Below are 25,741 nucleotides of genomic sequence, written 5' to 3' on the forward strand. Positions count from 1 at the left end.
AGGCTTAGTACATCGAGGTCGAGAAGAATAGCCAGCAGGTAACGGTCTGACTCAATAATGCGCGATGATTTAGGAGGCGCCCCCCGCTGGTGGTGGTTGCGGAAACCCATGCGCTCGCCACACGCACGAACCTCGTTTCTCGAAGCGCGGCGATTAAAGTTTGCGCGCCTGCTCGATGCCCGCATTTTCGCTCTTCTGAGCTCGACCTTCATTAATCTCCGAATCGAAAGCGCAGATTTATTACCGATATACGGACCAAAGGCGAGATGAAGAGTACGTATGCATGAAGACCGTCGCTTACGATTTTTCTCCGGTTGGCCAGCGTGGCTCGCGTTGTTTGGCAATAAAAAAGTCTTGTTTCTTGATCCCTGCTGCCCTCGCTCACCACCATTAGCCCAAACGCATAGGTAAACGATATAATTGTCAGGAATCAGCGCATTTTGTGGCGAAACCCCCATCCAACTCACGGTAACACTGTTCATTCATTAAACCACGGAAAACGGTTAAAGGAAAAACATGTAAATTTAATTTCACTGTGTATTGCGATTTCGTGCTAAAATGTTTTCAGATAATTGCGAAATTTAGGCTCTCTTGAGGTAATCGAAATAAATTATTTAATATAGTCATTATTAATTTGAACAGCGCGAACACGAAGACAAAGTACAAAATAAAAGAAAGCCACAGTACAAGCGCTGACTCACAACTATGCCTAAGTCCTTTACTCCAAGGCCCAGATAAAAACAAACATGACGAAAACGAAACAATCACGTGAAACAACCCCTGGGTTCACCTGCTGCACAAAAAGTCACTCAAAAAAGACACCTCTTTGCTTGAAAGAGCAAGAGAAGTCTTGCTGACACACTTATTGTCCGTTGAAATAAAATATGATTCCACTATCTCTCTTGTCATCTTTTCTTTGTGGCGATACAAAATCCTAACCTGGTCAAACTTAGGAGTGCACTTCTTCTTGTCCTTCTTCATTGTTTCACATGAATGGCAATGTGATACCAGAAACGTTTTGTCCTTGCCACTTTCCAAGTTGTTTCGGTGTTCTTGTGTTTTTCTGCAGCAGGTGAACCCAGGGGTTGTTTCACGTGGCTGTTTCGTTTTCGTCATGTTTGTTTTTATCTGGGCCTTGGAGTAAAGGCCTTAGGCATAGTCGTGAGTCAGCGCTTGTACCGTGGCTTTCTTTTATCTTGCACTTTGTCTTCGTGTTCACTCTGTTTAAATTAATAATGAATATGTACCAACTCGCCCAACAAAGTATCTTGGTAATTTAATATAGTAGCACCTTCTGCACAACGTGCATCCTAAAGTTGTAGCATACGCCACTTGTAAGCGACACCGACTTTATTGCCACAAGATAAGAACCACTGGGCGCCTCTATCGGAGGACTGAGGCAAGAGTACGCAGCATTTGAACACCCATGCTTTATTCCTTTCACAGCTGTTACCTTTTGTGTAATGGATTTTGCGCCGATTGCATGCCATTGAAGAAAAAAAACTTTCAGAAGTTTATCCCGAATATAAGCATAGTTATTATCCGAGCGTAAGCTCCGTTAAGCATGACTACGCACCATCCTCACGCCTGCGCCGAAGCGCTGATGCGCTCGGACTAGCACGCATCTCATGCGTGGCGAGGCTGAGCAAATCAAGTGCCGGCGAAGCAGTTGTTAATACTCCGCCTTTTCACGTGGTCAGTGCACATTAAAGAACCCCAGGTGGCCGAAATCGCCATAGCCTTTCATTTTAGCGTCTCTCTGCTCAAGTCCAAATTTGCTAATCAATGGTCTTAAGAGTTATAGTGCCAGGAGGTCAAAAGTTCTATAGTCCACTACGGCGCCTCTCGGCTCACGGTCAAATTCACGCGCCACATAACCCTCAGAGTTGCAGAACAAAAAGAAAAGCTCGCTTTCTGAAATCACAAAACTGAAAGTGTTCGGTAAAATTTAGACTCTTAAACAGTACAAAATCCGAAATCTAGCCTGATGAAATGTTACCAGTGCAGCTTAACACCCTAGAAAACGCACCGAAAAACTAATCGCCCTTTGAAACGATTAAAACGCCGACCCATCTTAATCCTAAACGAAGCTATCTCAAGAGACGTCGCTAGAGGTAATTTATGCACAATTTCGGAGCAGTGACTGGAAAAGGCGCTCGCATCGACGATCATGCGATATCGAAAGTGGAAGAAATGACTGATGCCGACCGCCATGGAAGAGTATTCAAATATAGGTCATTACAGTGCAGCCATGTGCAAAGTAAGATGATCTAGAAAATAAAAGCATGAGGGCGTCTCACACGTACGAGTTGCGACTCGAGTAGAAAGCTCGCCCTTATTTATACGTGCAAAACTTGCGCTTGCGCTTTAAGATCCGAGTGCGCCCTTGCCGCACAATTCATCTGGATTTGTTCCGTTTATATGCAGGACACGAGACGCAATCAAAATTGCATCTACGAGGACGCTTCACCTGGAGCTCGAGTGCGGGAACATTCATGCCACAGCTCGCGCACAAACAAAATTCCTTCGGCGAGGACAAAACTTGCAATGCGGGGGACGATAAAATCGATTTCGGAGACAACGGCCTCGCCGAGAACAAGAAGTGGGGCAGACGTTTCCTTCTGCAGTTGTGAGCGCGGCGCGGGGTAATGGAGCTTCCTCAAGGTCCATTGATAATCCTCGAATAAGGCGAGACGACCCAGTAGCTGTGTAGAACTGTACCGCAAAACTGGCAGGTCTCCGTGGGAATAAGCTTCTGTTCCAGTAATAAAGGACTTATTTAGTATAGCAGACACTGTTGGCAGGGATTTCTTTAATATTCCGAAGTCGAGAAACGGATGGGCGTCACCTGTAGGTCGATCGAGTCTACATAGTGCGTATCCGCAGTGGGACCAGGTGATCATTTGTCTAGCTTCTCCGGTATGACAACAGGCGGAGCACTTCATTGTTGTCTGTTCCATCAAGTATTGCGAACCGACCGTATAAATAAATCGTTCTACTCACATTAGTCTGTTAATGAAGAATGATATTTATGCCACTCATCAGTACGTGTGTAACGTTCTTGGCATATGGTCCGTACCCGCTGGTGGTTTCTTGCTGACATTGTCTTTTCGCTAAAGAAAAAAAAAAAAAGCTTTAGGTACTTGAACGAGATACTGGTACATTTTTCTTATAGAAGTTTTATGAGTCAGCTTGCACCCACTATCCTTTTTTATTTGAGCGGCTATCGAATTCCTTTGCACACGTGTCTAGAGCACGAGGTTATTTAGGTATGGCGAACTAAACCAGCAACACTCAATGGAGAGCATAGTACGGTATTCTGCTGCGACTGTTCTTGGAGTTTATCGGCATCATCGAATCGCTTATAGACACTGTGCATCTTCTTTAGTCGCCTGCGGCTTTCTTATCTTCGTTTCGTGTTGTATTCCGGCGCCACCATACAGCCAACCGTGAACTTATAGTCTGTGGGTTTTATCAACACATCGTGCATTAATTTCTCATCAGGAAGGAAAACAATCAGGGGCGTTGTAATCAATTAACGTGAGAGACAACACAAAAATTGTAAATTAGATCTGTTTCAATAAGCTTCCGAGTCACAGCCGATGCTTTTTAACGACCGTCTTGCAATTTTTCTTTATGCTGTTTAAGCCGACAACATTTGGCTAATGTTATGTCTGTGATGTTATTTGAGTTTGAGTCTTTGTATTTCTATCTTGATTTCTACAATACTTTGTGTGGTATATCTTGGTTGTGTATCAGGCATTGGACATCGTCAAGTTGACGCAAAGATTTTATTCCAGGTGACCCACGTAATTTTTCTTTCTGCAAATAAAGTAATCGAATGATTACGAATGGGGTTAATTTGACATCTCCTTAGTTACACATTGTTTTCCTTTTGTGCCATTTTCATGACGAGCTCGTCCCTACATCCCTGAAATATTTCATGAATAAAATTACGTTGGTAAAAAGGCAGCATCACATCAGGAATGTTGAAATGCATTGCACGAGCTTGCTCTTCAAATAGCTGCAAGAAAAGATGGATCTAATGAAAACGCCCCCCCCCCCCCCCCCTCATGAAACAGTGAAAACGGACGTGAATATTAGGACGACTCTTACGTTACACGACGCGTAATAATGTCGCCCTTTCCTTGTGGTGTGGTATCCCTTGACTGTGGCACCAAGCGCATTCTGCCTAAGCTCTTCTGTAGGTTATAAAAACGCTGTGGTTGGCTGCTCTGCAATACGCGTTAATCAAATACTGAAAATAAGCGACTAAGTAAAAAAAGTGCCTACAATGCGCCAGCTGCCTTAGCTTGTCTCTTTTGTATTAGAGTACCTTTCCTTTTCATTCACCTTGGCTACCGCCTGCAGCCTGCGACCATGGCGCATGCCAGTGTAGACAATATGTTGTCGAACATTTTGTAACATTCCAGCGATTTTTACATGATTTGTACTTTGCAAAAGGCGAGAAACCAGGGCATTGATAGTATTGAGGAGTACACAGAAGCGCAAAAAGGTACAATGAAGTGGAAAGGGAATATGAGAAGAGCTAATTCTGTTTCCTTTCTACTGTGCACTCTTTTTTTCCGCTCTTGTGTATTCCTCAGCTACAAGCACTGCTCACTGACAGGATATTTGACTTTCACAGGATCACAAACAACCTCGAAGAAAGCGATCGTATTGTACATATAACATTCATCACGCCACGAATTGGTTGGTTGTAGGGTTTAACTTCCCAAAGCGCCCCAGCCTATGAGAGACGCCGTAGTGGAGGACTCCGGAAATTTCGACCACCTGGGGTTCTTCAACGTGCACTGACATCGCATAGCACACCGGCACCTTGCTTTTCGCCTCCATCGAAAAGCGGCCGCCGAGGCCGGGAATCAATCCGGCATCCTTGGGAACTGTGGACTCGGTACATAGCGACAGCTCTTTTCAGTGCTCATATTGTATTGTTTATTAATATTTATCTTCGCTGATAGAGCACATGTTTGGTTTTGGGGGGTGTAACATCCCAAAGCGACTCAGGCTATGAGAGACGCCGTAGTGGAGGACTCCGGAAATTTCGACCACCTGGGGTTCTTTAACGTGCACTGACATCGCACAGAACACGGACGCCGCTCCGTTTCGCCACCACCGAAACGCAGCCGCCGAACCAAACCAAACCAAACTCCACGAATTAAATTCTGCTGATTTTATATTAAGCTTTGTAAGCAGAACAGGAAGTAACGGCATGCATACGTTTTGGTCCTTCGCAGGAACTCTCCCCACGGGTGATGTGACCCGCCCGGCTCCATGCTGCCGAGATAAGCCTTTCGGCTACAAGCCTGCGTACAGCGGTGCCACAGAGGGTACCGGCAGCTTGGGCGATGGCGTCGCCACTGCTGCACCACGGAGGGCATAGCAGCGCTGCTGGGCTGTGCCTGGCTGCTGCTGCCACGGCGCTGGTCGTACTTTGCTGTGCGGCTCCAGGAACCGACTGCGCCCCTTACGGCGGCAGTCGATGGCTGTGGGTGCCGTTCAAGTACCACGACTACGAGGCCATGACCGGAGTCCTCATCAACGCTACCACCGTCAGGCCGGACCTGGCGACCATGTATTCCATTGGACAGTCGAGACAAGGTAGGTGCACGCGGTTGTCATAATGGTGGAGAAGGAAACGGTGATTATTGACATTTTGATCGCAAGTATGTAAGGTTCGTATCTTTTAGTGTATATTCTTTTTCCTTTTTTTTTTTAAGTAAGACACACGCAGGAATTTTGAATGTCATTTGAAGAATTTCAGCACTGAACCACGCAGCCCTAATAAGCCAGCGACAAGTGCCTGCAAGTGTTTATGTATTCACTGAAATTTGAGCTTCTTCTTTTGCGCCGTTAATGTCATTCCTCCTTCTGTTTACTTTTTTGATCGCAATGTCTCCTTTTTAACTTTCTCTAGAGTAATATCGCAAGCAAACTAACGCTTTAAAATTAGATTTTCTGAAAGGATAGAAAAGGGAGAGTCTCCACTAGCCTCATTAATTTGCATCTGGTTAAAGTCAGCCTCGTTCTTTGGATTACTTATACGAGAAACATTCCACACAATGTCAAGTTTTGACAATGCTGCAAGAAGTGATAGCTATTATCTTATTGAAAAAAAAAAAAAAAACGTTTTTGTTCATTGCAATGTAGCAGCATCGAGAGGCTATAGGACGCAAAGTACACAAAACATTCAAAACCGTCCAGTGCTTATACCACTGGATGCTTTCCAGACAACGCCCACGGCAGGAAACGTAGGCGTGGCGTTCAAGAAATAACCAACTATACGTATCCTACGTATGTAGGTGAACATCTTGCGACACTGCATTCCGCGCAGCGGCTTGTCTAGTAACAAGCCTCGATGCAATCTATCTCTGCGTTTGACAGCGGCATAGAAAACGTATGGTCACGCGATACCTTTTATAACACGCATACATCGTCATGTACGCTTGGCGAGTTTCTTTTTTCAATTAATAATTTTACACATCAACGTGATGCGTGTCTGTCGTGTAGAAATGGCATGCGAGCGCACCTTTCACAAGACTGGGCCGTGAGATTCTTTTCTCACAGTTCTTTAGCGCAGCATAACCTTTTCTTTTATGATCCTATGTCACAGCAATCGGGGCATTTTAAGTTACTGCCACTTGGTGGAACGTGATAACTTAAGCCACTCCCTTTTGGCGCCTCAGCAGCGCTGCTTAGGGCCACGGACTCGTGTAGCAAGACGGAACGGGTCATACTTTTTTCTTTAGCCTTTTACGTCACCGTCTACTTTCTGACAGACCCCATTCTGCTGTAATAGCTTTGAGCAACATGCATTGACCCCTTGCCTTGCCCTCGTTTCCTTGAAACTGTGACGCGCGCTGATTAGGCGAGGCGTAGCCTTAGACCACCTTAAGATACACTTTATTTCATTCCGGTGTTTAAAACGTCGCTGTCTTATTTTTTTGTTGATGAAACAGTCTTGCATCTTGGCAGCTCGAACTAAATCAAGCGCATGCCCTGATTATATGAACATCCCACTGGGAGCCTGAATGCTTGTAACTTTGATCCAATAAGGGTGGCACGTAAAAGCAGATGCGGCCGTTAACAGGAGTCGGGTGGTCGCACACCACCTGCCTGCCGTCGCTGCAATCCTGTCCATATCCTTTAAAGAAAGGTCTCAACCTCGGAACACACTCTCGGCAGCATAATTTCTCTAGTAACGTGTTCAAGTTTTAGTATCAGGTCTTCAGGCTTCGCGCAGTTATATCCATGGCGGGATATGGAGGGGAGAGAGAAGCCCACTTCATACCCTCCCAGCGAGTATGTCCAGGTCTCCAGCTTTCTTACCAACCCGCTTTTTTTTTGTCACTCCAGGTCGGGAGCTATGGGTCGTATTACTGACGTCACGCTCAACAAACAACAAGTTGCTGAAGCCATCCATGAAATACGTAGCCAACATGCACGGCAACGAGGTAGGTAAACTTTAACGGTTACTTTCAATAACCACCACCACTGAATAAATTAACCATAGCACGATCAGTTTAAGATTATAACGACATAAGTGACTATAAGACTCGCAGTCTTGCGAGGGGTTTTAGAAAAAGAACTTCATTTTCAGAGCAATATTGTGATCACGAAATTCCAGTAAATTTCAATATGCGTTATCGATGTCACGCTCTATTCCACTGAGAATAAAGCTTTCCATAACAGACAAATTGTGCTTTTGAATCATTGCGAAGTACATCTATCAGTGCCTTTTTAAAAGGAATCACAATTGTTCCCAGTCTTAAGCATTAAGCTATTTGTATTTTCTCGAACATGTGTAGCCTGCATTTCACGTTGGCCTTCGCCGGTCTCTGTTTTGCACTGGCTACTTTCACATTTCGTAGGCTGCCTGAGTCTTATAAGATAAATGCCCCGCAGTGGTGGTGCAATGGTTAGGGCACGCAACTGCTGTGCCCAAGGATGCGGAATCGAATCCCGGCCGCGGCGGCCGCTTTTCGATGGAGGCGAAAAGCATGGCGCCCGTGTGCTGCGCGATGTCAGTGCACGTTAAAAAACACCGGTTGATCGTAATTTCCGGAGTCCTTCACTACGGTGTCTCTCATAGCCTGAGTTGCTTTGGGACGTTAAACCCCATGGACCAAACCTAACGAAACTTATAGGATAAACGAAGTGGCTTCAAATATTATGCAGAATGTACGTAATTTGAGGAAATGTTTCGCATTTTTGTATATTTGTAGACGTAATTACGTCCTATAATCAGTTCTAAGATGCAGAATATCTAGAGACAACTTATCAAGTCAGTAGTTAGTGTTCAACGAACACATGTACATTCGACGTCGATAAAATAGCCAAATGTCAAGTACTTTTTACACGTTTAACGGGGCAGCTAGGCCTTAGCATTGTCGTTGTGGTTAGAGGAAACGAAAGATTACCAAGACCGAGAACCTCCAATTCAATTTACGTTCTACTGGGTAGATAAGGTAGATAAGAGAATACCTTCTGTTGAGTTATTTCTGTAATGGAAGACGACTCAAATTAAAAATATATATATATATATATATATATTTCTTCATGACAAATAAGTGGACGCGTTTACTTGTGATAGACAGTTTCGACGAGGTTATCAAGCAGGAGATGGAAGAAGGGATTAATGTTTGAGCAGTAGGTGTTTCAGGTATGTAGGTGCTTGTTTTCAGTGTTGAGCAAGTCGTCTGTAAAGGACATTTATGATTTTGTTTACGACATGGAATATACGCAGCAAAAAAATTCGTTCGATATTTTTTGGGGTGGAGGGAGGGAGGTGGAGTATATTCCTTGAATCTGTGCTGGATAAATAGTTGGAAATGGTCATTACATATATGCGGTGTCTGTACTCAAGTTGGGATTGCTTTATCAAAACTTAGGACACTTCTGGCGGAGGCTGAACCATTGCAGTGTATCGTTTATTCGTCCTTGACGGCAGGTGCTATGTTTTAGTCTCGATCTCGTGTACTGAAGTGCGATCGACATTTTTTTTCCCCTTCAACTCAGGTGGTGGGCAAAGAACTGATGCTTCACTTGATCGCACACTTGATCAACGGCTACGACAGCGACCCGCGCATCCGGTGGATGTTGGACAACACCAACGTGCACATCATGCCAAGCATGAACCCCGACGGAATGTCCATCTCCAGGGAAGGGCAATGCGTCGGTCTCAGGGGCAGGTGAGCCGGAATGCCAGTGGTAACGAAAAAAGAAAAGGCACCATTCTCTTTTGCGCACGTGGTGTTTGTCACCCTATAATGAATTTAGAGTCGGACACGACTGAACGACTGAACTGAACTAATGAATTCATACGATCTGACAAATCACTTCTTTACAAAACACTCCTCCCTGCAACGAATATGTAGCCGTGTTTGCCCCAATAAGGCAAAAATACATTGCCACGAAAATGATGAAATTAGGAGTCTAAACATGCACAATCACCAGTAATACAATTGACACAACTAACGGATTCCTACAGCGCTGGAATGACAACATGCAGCGCTGTGTTGACAAACACCCCGATAACCAGAGTAGCCTGGCCTTTTCTATTCTTTAGTATTACGTCAGCTAAGTGAAGCGTCAGGGCCTTCTTTGTTTGCATTTTTTGAGGATTTAACGTCCCAGAGTGACTTAGGCTATGAGAAATGGCGTAGTGGAGAGCTCCGGATAATCTCGACCACCGCAGTCATGGCCGAGTGGTTTGGGCGCCCTTCTCGGCTGCGGGAGGTGGTCGCAGTTTGAAACCCGCCGCCGGACACCCACCGGTGAAAATGGGTACCAGCGACCCCCGGCCCGGCGCCTTTCGCGCAGCAGGGTTAGCGAGCCTCTTCCAAGCGCACGTCCCTGTGAGAGCCGGGCACCCGGCTCCCGGCTCTCACAGGGACGTGCGCTTGGAAGAGGCTCGCTAACACTGCTGCGCGAAAAGTTTCGAACAAACTCTTCGGCCTGCAAAGATCGCCCTGACGAAAGCCAAAAATCACCGGTGTCGTCTATTGGTCTATTCTTTCTTACTTCTCTCCCTTGTCTCGTTCGCGCTATTACACGAAATGAACAACTTCCAACACGAGCAATACAGCGTACTGTTAAATCTCGACCATCCGATGTTCTTTAACGTGCAGTGTAATCGGTCAGTACATGAACACCTTGCCTTTCGTCGCCATGGAAAAGAGGCCGCCAAGGCCAGGATTCGATCTCGCATCCTCGGGTTTCAGCAGTCAAGCGTCGCAACCACAGAGCCCTCGCGGCGGCGCTTTGCTTTTTTTTTTTAAGCTTTTTTCTCGAGTTGTAACCTTCAGCCGCTCTGCGGATGATGACTGTAACGGAAGAGGGGATACTTGCCATAAATAGTGCGGTTTATTGAGTGCCGCCTGAGCATGCAATAGAGCAAGGAAGTAAGGCCAGTTATAGCGCTCACCACGCTCAGGATGTGCGATCATCATCATCATCATCATCATCATCATCATCTGCCTGATTATACTCACTGCAGGGCGAAGGCATCTCCCATATTTCTCCAATTAACCCGGTTCTATGCTAGCTGCATCCACTTGACCCCCTCCGAACTTCTTAACCTCATCCGCCCACCTAACTTTCTGCCGCCCCCTGCTGCGCTTTCCTTCCCTTGGAATCCAGTTTGTTACCCTAAGCGACCATCGGTTGTCCTCTCTTCGCACTACATGTCCTGCCCATGCCCATTTCTTCTTCTTGATTTCCACTAGAATGTCAGTACCTAACTTGAGTTATTTTTCTGACCCACTCTGCACGCTTCCTATCTCTTAATGTTACCCCTACCATTTTTCGTTCCATAGCCCCCTTCATCTCTCAGGATGTGCGATGATAGGCTTTCAAATAAGGTGATCGCATTATGTCACTTCTGTGCTCGGCCAGTGATGCGCTTGACAATGTTGCTGCTCGCATGCCCCTCACCCACTGTAATATTAAACTCTGTCCCTGTAAGACTACACTGCTGACAAACAGGAGCTATTTGACTACTTCTTAGCCTCTTTCTTGCAAAATACGATAGCAGACTATCCTGTAGAAAATAGCGTGTGTCACCACGGCTGCAGTACAGACTCCTTACTTTTCAACAGTACTTGCATTAGAGCTAGTTGGTTGATGCTGTATGTATCGGAACGGCGCAAAAGAAACGAACGCAAGGAAGAAGAGAAACAGAAAGAGCGCCTATACTACCAACTGATTTTATTGCCGCGAACCATTCAAATCGTTGTTTGTTGCTTTCCAATAGCCGCCGGCATACGACCTTGTCACTACCACTGGACATCCGGCGGAGCTGCTGGGTATCGATCCGAGTACCTCTCGCAGATGTCACGCAATACGCGTGACGTTATTGCAGAACACGTGACCTTTCTCCCCCCCCCCCCCCTCCCCTTATGTTGCACAATCCGTGCCAGACAAGCAATAAAGCGCAGTGTTTGTTGCTATAACATGTTGCCCTTTCGATGTAATCCCTTCTTATTTTTTCCCCGTGCAGTGCGTGAATATTACACGGTGCCCCTATTGCGCTGACGTATACGTTCACACTGCGCGCGTGCCCCAACTACAATGCCGCAGGTACAACAGTGCGGGCGTGGACCTGAACCGAAACTTCCCGGATCCCAGCCACACGGTGCGCAACGTAGAGGAACCGGAAACGTTGGCAGTGCGCAAGTGGATCGACTCCATCCCATTCGTCCTCTCTGGAAACCTGCACGGAGGCGCCATGTTGGTGCGCTACCCGTATGACGACACCTACGGACAGAGTAAGCGAGCTTAATTCAGGCTGTCGTTCTCACGAAATCCTAGACTTTTATATTGTCGCAAACAATCCAAATCTTCATATTTTTTTCTGTTTTTTTTTTTTTGACAGCCGCCGGCATGTGGCCCTATCCCTCGGCTTCTGGCACGCGTATCAATTTTGTGTTCTTTGTTTGATCATGCTCGTTGTCGCAAGACGCTGCTTTATCAGTTTCTTTGTCACGCAAGATGCGCCAAGATGTGTCTCGAAGATTCCGACCAATCGCGTATGTTTTTTGCAATGTTCTTGGTTGTGCTAGTCACCATTTTCTGCTTTATCTAGATGTTTCCTCGCCGCCTATAAATTGAGCGTTTGTCGGTATGACGGAGTACCCCGTTTTGTACGCGGCACCCGTTTTGTACGCGATATAGCCTCCCGACGTCTAGGTCTTGAGTATTGCGCAGTAAATTTTTGTGCAAAAGCACAGACACACACACAGGTCAACTACGAATGGTTTGCAAGCTTACCGCTGTTGTGCAAACCAAACGTCGCGGCTGGATGACACACGCAAACCAACAGCTAAGACCGGAGCACAATGCACGCAACTGCCCACGTCTGGCTCATGGGCATGTTGTAATAAGGAGCTAGAATGTGACAGAAGCGTGTTTGCACCCATATAAAAACGTAGCGGTCATAATTTGGGTGTTACAAATTAAATTTCGTTTTTGTTTAAAGCAGTTTTGAATTGGTTACTCTAAGCGTAAGGCACTCTTAACGCCAGCTGAAGTGTGCGCGTCTTATGAATCTTATCTAAACTGCACCGACTGCATGCTCACACAGACACAGTGGAGTCGCGGACGCCGGACGACGATGTCTTCCAGCACCTGGCGCGCACCTACTCGCTGAACCATCCCACCATGCGCAGTTTCTCCTGTGAGCGCCAGACCTACCACGACGGCATCGTCAATGGCGCCAAATGGTACCCGTTCAAGGGTGGGTACACCGTGCCTCGCTTGCTGCCTTCGCGGGCTTGTGCGTCAACTGAAATGTGTCCGCAGTTATTAACGCTCGAATAGCTCGCCGCTGGTTCACTTCTTCATGCTTAATTTCATTCTGGACTGCGAAGTTTATCTCCCTAGATCATAGCTTCCTGTATTTTGGGAGGCTATCCCTAGACATACTGAGGACACTCTTAGACGCAAAGCTTGAGTTCAGGCATCATAGCTGCGTTCAAGGCTATTCAGCCGCCTAAACTGTGAACTTGACCACCACTAGCGATCTCCTCCCTCAACAAGCGCGAACGCATGCTCACCGACGACATCACGCTGAATTTGAAGTATATATATATATTTTTTGGAAATATTTTGTTTTTTATATGACATCGCGTACCCATAATTATGTCGGTCAAGCCGCGAAAGCGATTTGTCATTTTTGAGCTGCATTTAATTGCCGCATTAAAAATTTTGGCAGATATGCATCCTCTGACCAGTGTACTGAGGTGATTGCATGCTGCTGGGAAAGCGATGCAGGTGCGGGCTTCCCACACCGTCGTTCACCGCACCGCTGCATCCCTCACTCAAGGCAAAATGGCTGCCTGCTGGGAGGAGTTGCTCCTCACATCCTAACCAGTGCAAGCGACAGTTATGTGCTGCTGCACTCGCTTGCCTCGTTTATCAGCGCACAAGAAGTGCACACGCGTCTTTGGGTGCAGATTTCTTCCGAAATATACAGGAGAGTGACCTTGCAAATTACCACGAAAAATTTGTCTGCATTTAGTCAAACAAAATTGAACGTAACAATTTAGTGTTCTAAGGAAAATATACCTGCTCCCCTTCACTTATATCTATGTATACGCTAGCACTAAAACTTGTAAATGGATGCTTCATCTTGAGGCCGAGATTGAAGGAATGTTGAGCTTAATATGTGAAAACCTAAGGGAGGCACAGTGAACAGGGAGTTAATATATCATTTTTTAAATAGTATTGCAGATTTACTCTGAGTGTTTCAGTAGTTTCACAGCGCATGCACCAAGTGGGCTTTCTCCAGCAGCAAGCGCACAAGCCGCACGACCTGCTTTGGCTGCGAGATGTGTCTAGAAGTGCAACCAGGCGTTGCCGTTGTATACATGTCGACGTTTTGAGTGAAAAATCTCTAGCATGCCACTGGCTGGTGGTAGCTGACATAGACGGGGACTGATTGGTCGGCGGGTTCTATGACGTCACAAGACCGCGCGACCTGGCCGAGTTGGCAGAAGCCTTACGGAGAGTGAGACAGGAATATAACCCAGGTCCCTTATATCAAAAGTCAGATGCGTTGCATCTGGACAACGGACTCATGTTTCTGTGAATTATAGTTAAAACAGCTTTTGATATGTGCGTCGAGTGGTTTTCTACATATTGGGGTAGCTTACTGCCGTATATGCAATGAGTACGTGTGAGATAACAGAAGAATGAATTGAGTGTTTATTACGCGAGTAGCAATGTACAGTAATTGTCAAAAGTTTAGAGGCCAGGAAGTATGCTTCTAATTCGTACAGCGGCGCTCCTTTATCATTCATGAAAGTCTCTTCCGTTGAAAAAGATATCAAAAAAGTTTTACTTTGAGATGGTTAGGTTTGGATCACTCGGAAAGCATTATACGAGTCACACCATGCCGCTCAGATGCAAACCCTCCGGACTCTAAACTTTTGACAAAGACTGTGCGTGCGCGCAAACGAGCATCTTAAATCTGAGCTGCGGACGAAATCAATTAACGCTGACGTGCCATACTCTTAAAGGCGGACCTAATAAGTGTTCCCTAATTTTTGTCTTGTACCTCTAGAGTACGAACTACTTTTTCAGACTGCACCATATACGTTGTCTCATTTGTACTTCATATCCAATTAATCCTGTTAGGGAGCATGCCTGATTACACGTACGTACAAGGAGGTTGCATGGAGGTTACTTTGGAGCTTTCCTGCTGCAAGTACCCGCTGTCGTACCAGCTGCGCCGCTTCTGGATGGACAATCTCAAGCCACTCATGAAACTGCTCGAGGAGTCACAGAGAGGTAAGGAACTGCACCACTGGGACGTCTTGTATCGGGTGCACAATGGGAGTTTTACTGCTCTTTTCTTCCCAACGTTTCGGTGCATTTATTTATCCGGCTCTTCCTATGAGTGGCTATGGCGTGCCGCGGCTAAATGCAGATTCGAACGCTTGTTGATGGCAAATGCGGATGCATTTTGACACTCGCCGTGTTCTAAACAAGTCATATACCTAGTTTTAGTATCACTTTACAAAGAGTTGAACTCAGTAGAAATGAATGTCCTTTCTTCCACTGCACAATATTTCATAACACACAATGCGGGCGTGTCAGAAACGATGTGTCAGTTCTCTTTTGTCGCATAGTTTAGTTTAATAGATGTGATCGCCGGTATTACCAAATCTCCGCTAAGTCGTAATTTGCGTCTGAAATGACAGCTGCTACCTTTTGTTCTTCCTCCACCAATCACAGGAGTTCGAGGGATTATCATTGATGACGAAGGATATCCTGTGTCCAATGGCAGACTTATGATCAAAGGCCGCTATATGCCCTTTAGAACTAGCCGGAAAGGAGAGTACTGGAGGATCTTGCTGCCTGGGAGATACACACTAATGGCAAGTTGGCTCAGTCTACTTCTCCTGCACACTGTGATTTATTGTTTCTGCACAGCTTTGGTTATTGTTGATGCTGTTTTGTCATTACCAGTTCATTCACGGTAAAACCTTCCTCTGTTAGATGTGTCTTATGTGATACCTAAAACATTTTAGCAGTGTTGGTTAGGTTTGAAATGTCACTTTTAAATAAAATAATCGCGATTAACTGCGGTGCTTAGGTTACGTGTTCCGTATAACCATTGATAACAACGGAATTCATTTAATTGCGCAGCTGCGCTCTTTGATATTGCTGGCTACTGTAACATTTAACAATGAGCGCGTTAGCCGGTAAGTTACTAGAGTGATATCGCACAGAAGTCTGAAACTAGTAGGGCAATGAACAAACACCTAACAGTTGGAAGCGATACAAATGGGCCTCCTAAGTACTGATTTTTTGCCGAGTGTAGCGCAAAGAGTAACGACCTATACAGAGTATTTAGTAATGATTAACGCGTACATTCCGAAAGTAACTCGCTTAAATGTAGCATCGAAAAAACCTCAGGTAAACGCTCGCTTTCGTGGGCCCTCTCGAATTTCAAGTGTGCAATAGTGAAGGGCAAGGTGTGGGAAAACACACAACTTTGTAAGGGAATTAGGGCTACTGCCGTACCTCCCTTTTGTTGTTTCGCACTTAAATTTAACGTCTTGGTTTCAAGAAACCCACTAGTGCTTCTAGATGGGATTTCCACACAAATATTGCTCATTCAGTTGCAAAATCAGGCACTCAAAAGAGAGCATTGTGACATGAAATTTGTCAGGCGGAAAAATTAAGTCCACCAACACAGATTGATAAAACTCGACTTTTAAGTCTTCTCCACCGTCTTATTTCTTTTTTTAGGCATCTTCTCCAGAACATGACGACGTAGAAGTTCCCGTCCAAATTGTTGAAGGCCAGACGACGGTCGTGAATATCACGTTGACTCGCAAGGTTCGCTCGTACTACCCCTCCAACTTCAATGGTGCACCCTACGATAACTCAGTGCCCAGCCACTCCAGTCTTACCAGCAACCTCAAACCAAACCTAGATGACGAAGACGACGTTGACACGACAGACAACTCTCTCTCGGCTCCCAACTTCAACAATCTGGAGCCATTTGCATCATCCGGCAAGAGCAGCGGTTATCGTGAGAAAGAAGGCCCTTCACAGCCTATAGCCGACTACTACCACGCCTTGTACCAAGCTCTACGAACGTTCTCGTCCGGAGAATCACGCAACAAACCAGAAGACTTCGACGCACATTCCATAACAGGGCCCTCTGCATTCCAGGAGCTTCCAGCTGAGAGACGAGCCTACACTTCTGCTAGTAGCAGTCCGATCGGTTCCACGGCCATTCAGCGCCGAACATCTATCGATGATGAACCCGAGTTCCTCGAAGACACACAGCTGGAAGATCCGCTCAACTACAGCACGCCTGCTTTGGCTGTCCCCGGCACAACTCCTACCCCGATAACAATCCCTCGCACTCAGACTCCACAAACGTACAGTGCCGTATCCTCGAAAGGAAGGGTTCAATATTATACTCGGTCTTTCGGACAGACAGGGCGACCTTCTCACAGCCAAGCAGTCACGGGAACTTTGAACCGTGATAGTACCCCACCCGGGGCCTCTAAGGGTATAATAAATGATGATGATGATGATATAACGCAAAGCGATGCGAGAAGTGGTAACGCTGGTAGCACCGACGTACCTGAAGACGTGGCTGCGGTCACCACTTCCCGGCCCCAGCAGCCACTTTCCAGCACGGGGCGTTGGGTAACAGGTGGGCCTATTGAAATGACACTGAGAACAGATACCGTGCATGTGAACGGTCAGAGCGGACCGGTGAAGATTTCATTCGAACCGGCCAAAAATGTCACCGCCACATCGCGAGCTCAAGTGCGCCAGACATCGCCACACGAAGAAGTTACACAGACTGCGAAACCTCCCACGTACAGGACTCGTATGACAATTACGCTATCAGAAGCGATTCACAAGTATGACTTGACCACCGCGCCGCGTGCAGAAATACCCTACCCAACTCACAGAGGAACGCAGGGTCCCGACAGCGCTGCACACACCAGCGCGCACGGTGGCACGACGTTAGGCGGGGAGACGAAGAGCCCGCCACATGGCCTTCAGAACCCCCAAAACACAAGAGGTGATGTGACAACCACTTACAGAGGCAGGGGAACGACGAGATTCACTGAAAACTATGAACAAACCAACTCTGCGTCGGGCCGACCTGCGCCAGAGAAATCCGCGTTCACGCCACTTCCACGCAGAACAAGCTCGCAACCACAGCAGACTGCTAGCATATCGCACTATGACACGCTTCCAGCTTCTATATTTGCAACGGACAATAAAGAAAAGAAACAGCCGTCGCCCGAGGTCCTCGATACTGAATCCGACATGAAGCCGCCTGCAATAGAAACAGGTCAGACTAATGAGCCTGGAACTGAGACTCGCCTGCCTACTTCTGAAATCCCACAAGCAGAACAACTTTCAGAGGCACCGCCACGAAAGTCATCACCACCATACCCTACGACTTACCCTCCGGCTGATCCAATACAGTCAATAAGGCCTACTAAAAAAGCTCACTCCAGCGAACAAGGTGTGACAAGCAGCGTGGAGTACGACCCAGAGTCCTCTTTTTCGCCGGGATTAAGTTCACATTCTGCGAACAAGCAAGCAGCTATTAGCTATAATCCACCTACGCGCGAAGCCTTCTCCCGTCCTACAACACGTCCAGACTCTGAATATACGTTACCAACGCTGGATACTACGTCTACGTCTGCAGGTCATGTAACGTCCAGAGGCGGACGTACGCGCCCACAAACCACATTGGGACAGACAACAAGCGGCGTAGGTTACGCTTTTACACCGGAAAAGAAAATCCAAGACGAACTCCCATCCGTAACGCCGCCTTCTCCGACAACAGTATTCGAGCGCGTGCGCCAGATATTGCACAACTCAACGCTGCCAACAAGTACGAGTAATCGGCCACTGACACCAACGCTAAACGCAGGCACATCACCTTATTCATGGACTAAAGTAGGAAAAGTAGCATACGGCACTTTCCCGCCGCAAGGCGACCCTTCAAAAGAAACCGGCGCTGAGGACGAACCGTTCAGGAGAATACCAAAGACCACGCGTGTTCCAGTGACAATGAGAAGCCGGCAAGTGCACGTAAAAACGCATTCAACGGTTCCAGTTAGTGTCTCTAGCCCCACACATATTTCGTCTAAGCAGCCTCACACGCCTGCGCATTCAGAAAAGCCCGTAACATCCACACATATTTTCGAAACACCGTCGTCTACAATGCGACATCGCGGCGCAAATCAACGTTACGGTGCAGTGAAATATACAACCTCCTCTGTCGCGCATACTCCCACCATTCAAGGTACTGAGGTCCAAGAAGAGAAGCGGTCGAAGCTACTCACCCATACAGAATATGATGACTCGGAACACAGTCTAACGACCTCCAGTCCCGAATACATCGCTTCACCAAAGAAACCTACTGCGGGTTCTAGGCAGAGATTTGCCCCGAAACCAATGCGAAGCGGTCATCTTCGAAGACCATTCATTCCGCCAACAGAGGAGCCTTCTACAAGCAGAGATACGATTCGTCCAACCGCAGAGCCCATTAGCAGTCCTGCGATTTCGTTGCGAGGTGGTCACCAAAGTTCCGTCCCAGCTTACACGAATGTAGATGCAGATGGACAGACATCGCACAGAGCAGGACAGGCGCCGCAAACGCTCTCTCAGCATGCAGGGACAAGACCGCTTTACCAAGATGCTCCAGGACAGCTTGTGAACCATGATTCACCAACGAGCACAACTGACCTGGGTACCCCGGCTGTGCAAGTAGCGCAAACATCGCAAGGAGATCTTGTCCTACGCGGACGCTTGATAACAAGCAAGGGCCAGGCGGAGAAGAGTACGGCGTATCATGAGTCCACATTGCCAGCTTCCAGCGCAAAACCGCACAGACAATCAAGTTCGACGAAGTCCTTTGTTCCAGACACATCTAAGGGTCGCACATCACGTCGTCCAGATCATGTGTCAACGGAAACGCTCAGAGCAACAAAAAGGCCCGTCGTTTACTTGACATCGGCCGAACAGAGTGGCTACGTTTCGCCATCCAGGGATGCGGATCTCAACTTGTCACAGGAACAACTGACTACACAACCGCGGCGCACGAATAGGCCGCAGGGGCCCCAGCACGCTCTGAGTATGGCGGGTGAAAGGCCAAACAACCAAGGACCGTCGCATGTGACACTGACCGCTCGGCCGAGAACGCTTTATACTACTCCGCAAGATTCCTCGTACAGCGTGAACCAACAGCACTTGACTTCCTCCGAAACTTTACCACCACGTCATACTGGTCCTAATCAGGACCGCCATACTATACGAACTACTAATGCTCCTCAAATACAAGAGACGGTTGAAGAAGGGAGTCAGACAAATTTCAGACCCTCATCTGGTTATGGCCGTGATACCACTGCAGCCACAAAACAAGGTTCGATATCACCAGACCATGTCGCGCGACCTACATACGGACAAAATAATCGCAACGAGTTTACAGACCACGCAGGCACAACGTTGACAACAAATAATGGTGGTCAACTTCAGTTCAGAACCACAACAGGAGTTCATGAGTCAGCTGACGATGCCTCAGCATTTACAGAGCCAGCGGCCGCTGTACATTCGTCGCCAGCTGCGCCATCACCGGCAGTGTCAAGTCTAGCGGGCATATTTACATCGTACCAACCACCGCCACCTTCAGCCCCTGTACCCGCTTCAGTACCTGAGAAGCAAGGTACACCAAGGCCTTCACCGAGAGAACACGTGACGGTTCCTGCGAGACCCAGGGAGCAACTCACCAGGCCGAAAACTATGCCTGAATCTTCGCAGACACCGAAAGAATACCTCAATTACGACAAGATGACTGATACGAGCGATGATTCAGGAGCTCCAGCTGTACCGGACCAGCTTGGGAGAATGATACTGAAGGACTTAACAGCTTCCCAGGTAGCCAATCATCCTGACAAGATCTTCAAAATCCAAGGAACGGTGATGTTGGAAAATGCTGGGCCGAAAGAGGAGGTTCATACGACCGGCGTGTCAGGGCACACGACGCTTACTCCGAGACCTGCCAGCTTAGATTATTCTGTCACGCAGAATGGTAGAACCCAGCCAAGCTCAGAAAGCATTCTAGTAAGGAACGAAAATGCTGGCAAGGCATTTAAAACCAGAACGCCAGCTCGACCAACGCGCCCACAGTCCGCAAGTCCACCGCTTTACACAGAAACTAATAGACACCATAGGCCGACTGTCCCGCCACAGTTCGTGAAATCAACCATACAAAAGCCCCAAAGCTCAATCGGAAGTTTGCACACCGATAAGGTGCGCACGACATTCAGTCCACCTTCAAGGGGTAAGACCCAAACACAAGGGGACGAGCTGCAGTACGTTGATCAAAGCACCTACAATGCGCCTGCTGCCCACACGCAGTTTCAGACGACTACCGATTTCATACAGACTAGGCCAAAATATATAGTTACCCCGCAGAGCCATGACAACCACGGGAAAACCCAGCCGCACTCGCAGCACACACCTGGTGTTGAGAGAAATCACAGTGTCGACCCTCCAAATACCTCACAGCTTAATGTGCAAACTCATGCTGGTGCCTCTGAGGTAACTGCGGAGTCCTACAGTGCTAACCAAGGAACCTCGCAAGTACAACCAAGCTCTGGCCCACCGGCCCAAAGCCTAGCTCATGCTAACATCAGACCTACACAAGAAAACAGGGCAACAACAGAAGAACGGTTCTTGTCTCCTTCCCACACAAACAGACCCAATCAGTTCTTAACCCGAAAACCAAGTAGTCAAATTCCTCTTCAAGATCGAACTAAAGTACCCACATTTAGTCCACCCGATGCCGCGGCATTCACGGCGACGCATAGGTTACAAGATGAAATTAAAGCTGGCACCTCGGCTGGCTCACGGCTGCCCACCATATACACTTTCACAACAAGACACGAACCTAATAGGCCAGCAGTCGACGCAGCGCGCGAGGTACAACACGAGAACATTCAGCAGCAGAATGTAGGAGGTAATCAGTTCACAACACATTCTGCGTATGGAACACAAGACCACGAAACAGAGCCTCCTTCGAGGAACATACCAGAACAGAACGGCTACGTCGCGCCTTCAACATCGCCTGTTTTGTTTGAGTATGACCCTAAAACTAGGGATTATATTAAGTCAGCTCCACCTACGACTCAAACAGCACATGTTCAAGACGGTAAAACGTATTCTCCCACTACGAGCCAGGCCGTACCCCTTCCGGATAACGCTCCGAATTCAGGAACAGCACTCAATGCACCAAGAGAGCCCACTGAGCCATATGAACCTCCTACAAACGCTGGACATCCAGACAAGGCAGCACTAGTCTCGCCACCGACCACGACGTCACATGGTTTTCACCAACCCCAACACTCAACTAGTACACTTGCCGGAGAAACGCCATATCAGAGGCCTGCGAAAGAACTGAATGCAGTTCACCACGACTCCACGCTGCCACATGAAGAAGAGCCGCGCCTCCAATACGGCCACTCAGACCACACGACGAAAACAGAGCTGCCGGAAATTACAGGACCTATAAATAGACCTGAAATCCATGAGCCTCCGAAGCCTCACCACACCACTCGGCCACAGAGTAATACAGGACCGTCTCTTGAAGACTTTACACCTGAAGAGCTCAGCAGAGCTTTGGCTGCACTTCTGAAAGCTACCTCTTCAAAACATCCACCGAACGGTGACATAGGGAATACAGCGCCGCCTGATGAAAACAAGGGGACACCGTCCTACGGCAGTCAAAATGATGCGAACTACAATTCTAATGCGGGCAAACATCGTCAAGAGCCCACCACTGTACAGCACCCTGGAGCCGACATTCAAGTACCTGGAACCACCACCTTGTCACACGAGCGCCCGACATCTGAGGAGGTGTTGAGTGTAACGTCTATCGAACGCACGCGGGGTTACCAGAGCGGACCACCTCAATCCAACACCGCATCCCATGGCGAACAGAGAGATCCCGGACCCGTGGTGGGCCCGGACGCTCCACAAGAAGCGCCGCTTCCGGAGTCCAGGCCCCCACAACACTCCTTCCCCGAATCGTTAATGGCGTACCACGACAATGAAGAGCTGCACACAACGCCGCCTAAACCGACGGCTCCTCCACAATTCCAGACCACGTCGTCGGCCGAAACTTCAACAGAATTGCCTCATGGGGATGGCAAAGTTTTCCAATTCTCTACGGCTGGACAGTCGGCGGAAGTAATTTCCGGAGGTAGGAACATTGTCACTCGTCCTGGTACGGTGTTCCCTTTTGACGTCCCCGATACGTTCAACTTGCCCCACAAGCATGAACAAGCCTTCAATGGAGGTACCTCGAGCGGAGAATTTAAGGATTCAGCGGAAAGAAATCTCAATATTCACTCAACAACGCCTAGCTTTGTCGATCACCCGTCTGTGAGTGACATCTTCACCGGCGGGCATCCCGGCCCCGCGACATCACCACAACCGCCCGTTTCGAAGGACGTTAGGTACGTGCCGCACGACATTTTTACTACGCCTACGCCGCCACCTCCCACGATTGCCACGATCCCACCGCCGCCATCGTCACCACCTTCACGCCTTTTCAGCCCCAACATTGTGGAGACTACAAGGAGACCCAAACCAACGACACGTCCCCCACCTCTTCCCACCAGCCAAGAAGAGTATAGCGCCCAGCTTGAGAAGGCGATAGAAACTTTCCATCGTCTAATCCAGCCGCAACGGACGACCATCGAGAAAGTGACTTCAACACCAAGACCAATTGTAAAGCAAACCTTCAGCCTTCCAAATTCAAATCATGGTCCTACTACAATAGGCGGAGGCTTTACAACTACCAGACAGCTACCGAAGCACCCAACTAACGTGCTGGGGGCTCACCAGGGCTTCTTCACAGACCGTCTACGCGCCATACAACAAAACACGCCTCCTCACCTTTTGCAGGCGACCTCTCTTGGTGCGCCGCTGGACCTCAGCACAGACCCCATGACGCTCTTCAACACGAATCTCCAACCAATCCAGATAAACGGCCAGCTGCACTCGGCGTTGACGGGTGGTACACAGTTTCCTCTGGATGTCGGAAGCCTATTAAGGTCTAGATCTTCCAGAGACACGCCTGCCAAGTGCTGCTTTTCACTTCCGAACGGAAGATTCGTCTTCAAAATTGGTACGAAGAAGTGAGCGATATCGTAAAAATTAAACTAAAGCTACCAATGAAATCCACGTCAGAGGCGCTCGTACATGAGCGCATCTTCAAAATATTTCGAACTAATTGAGAAACTACTAGTGACCCTGAATATGTAAAGGACCCAGCGAGAGGGGGAGCCAGCAACTGCGATATAATATAGATTGGCGAAAGTAGAACACTTCAATTTTAGTAACGAGCCTAGTATAGAATCGTTGCGCGCACTGAGAGTATGCAGTTGCTACCATTTACTGGCCGGAGATTGATGCTGGAGTCAATTTTAGAAGGAATGTACAGTCACCGTAGCGTTGAAACCGCTCCGGAGAGAAAGGAAGAGAGAAGACCGAGACACTTATATGCTTCGCATGGCGGATTACCGAGTGAGTAGGAACTGACAAAGCAAAGGTGCTGCTGTGCGTCCAGAAAAACCGGGTGACCTGACGTTGTGAGAAGACGGGGAAGGAGGATTTCGGTGATTTTATTCTGGCGCGGCTTTCACAGGGGGGGAGTGATCTTATACCAGTGCTTCCACAGTGGATCATCAGTATTGTGCTGACTGCTACGCTATGACCATTGTAACCAGCGCTGCAGGCGGTGCAGTGAGCAATATCAAGCCGCATCGGCTTGGACATCGAAGTGTTGTGTCATTGTGCTCGCGTAGACGACTGAGTCGTGTTCCACGAGGCGTCTTTATAAAGATATAGGAAAACTGCGCTGTGAAACGGTTCGCTGTGTTGTGCATAGGTGAAACTGCTGGCCAATATTTGCTTTCCAAGTTGTGTTTTTATGTGGGCGTTTGCGGTGCGGTGAAGACAAGAAGCGAGACTTACACCAACCGGTGCTGAACGTACGGTGGTGCATCGGCAATGCCATTCGACAATGTGCCATGACAATCGCCAATAAAGATCGAATTACTGACGCCGATGTATTCTACAGTGTACACTGAAAACCTAGATGCCGAGTGAACTCGTGCATCCTTGGGAAGCGGAAAGGGTTAAATTTTCCAGCCAGCTGTCCTTCGCATTGCCAGCGTTAGTATGTTAAAAGAAGTCGTTTACATAAACCATATATTGTGATATTATGTTTCCAGGAACTTGCTCCGAGGGGGAAGTTTTCTTTACAGCGTTCAAATTTACTTTCGGACCTTTTTAAACAAGCGGTGAACATACGACGAGTAGTAGGATAATTTCCGCCTGATTAAATAATACGACTCGAGTCATTGCAGTTAGCATGCGTAATGATTACAACCCCGCTGGAGTGGCGCAGTGGTTACGGCGCTCGACTACTGTTCCCAAGGACGCGGGATCTAATTCCGGCCTCGGCGGCCGCTTTTCGATGGAGGCGAGTAGTAAGGCGCCCGTGTGCTGTGCGATGTCAGTGCACGTTAAAAAACCCCAGGTGGTCGAAATTTCCGGAGTCCTCCACTACGGCGTCTCTCATAGCCTGAGTTGCTTTGGGACGTTAAACCCCACAAACCACAAACTACAAACCATATTTGATTACAGGGAAATCTTATAGTCGGTTGCGTTTCTTGTCAATTCTACCAACACGACAGCATCAAAGCCACGTTTTTTGAAAAATTCCGGTGTCAGCGCAGTAGGCGTTGTGGACGAAAAATTACAGCTGTAACGGGTGCTACATTGACAGGTAACACGGCCATGACTGAGCTGTGTGCCGTCACGAGAACAAATTGGCAGAATCTGTTAGCTAGGGCATGCCTGCTCGATTTGACGGGAGGATGGGAATCGAGCACTCCGGGACCATTGGACCCTCTTGGGCGACGCAGCACATTCGTGTGGATAAAACTGCATTTTATACCTACGTCGGGCGGTGTTTCACGTTACCCGGCAGCTTACGACAAACGCTAAAGAGTACATGTAAATATTTAGAGGTTAAAATTAAGGTATAAGTGATTAAGCGAATAATAAAGTGCATTTTTTTCAGTACCTCCTGGATTTACCCAGCTCATTGTTTTGAACTTCACACAATTTTTGCTCCCTTTTGGGCCCCATGGGC

General features: G+C 47.7%; 2 protein-coding genes across 2 annotated transcripts; both read left to right on the forward strand.

Moving 5' to 3' along the window:
- The first annotated feature begins 5,369 nt into the window (after positions 1 to 5,369).
- On the forward strand, positions 5,370 to 18,416 carry LOC146196799 (uncharacterized). Its single transcript, XM_084597079.1, has 9 exons — positions 5,370 to 5,622; positions 7,378 to 7,475; positions 9,040 to 9,212; positions 11,602 to 11,789; positions 12,605 to 12,757; positions 14,659 to 14,811; positions 15,259 to 15,401; positions 16,279 to 17,854; positions 18,271 to 18,416. Exons 1-9 carry the CDS (start codon positions 5,370 to 5,372, stop codon positions 18,414 to 18,416), a joined length of 2,883 nt encoding a protein of 960 aa, XP_084453205.1.
- Positions 18,417 to 18,861: 445 nt separating this feature from the next.
- LOC146196800 (uncharacterized) lies at positions 18,862 to 24,634 on the forward strand. The gene has a single exon (XM_084598534.1). It carries the CDS (start codon positions 18,973 to 18,975, stop codon positions 23,719 to 23,721), a length of 4,749 nt encoding a protein of 1,582 aa, XP_084454660.1. The 5' UTR covers positions 18,862 to 18,972; the 3' UTR covers positions 23,722 to 24,634.
- The last annotated feature ends 1,107 nt before the right edge of the window (positions 24,635 to 25,741 follow it).

This window comes from Amblyomma maculatum, chromosome 3 (assembly GCF_055883805.1).
Source record: "Amblyomma maculatum isolate TAMU_Amacu chromosome 3, ASM5588380v1, whole genome shotgun sequence".
NCBI classification, from domain to species: Eukaryota; Metazoa; Arthropoda; class Arachnida; order Ixodida; family Ixodidae; genus Amblyomma; species Amblyomma maculatum.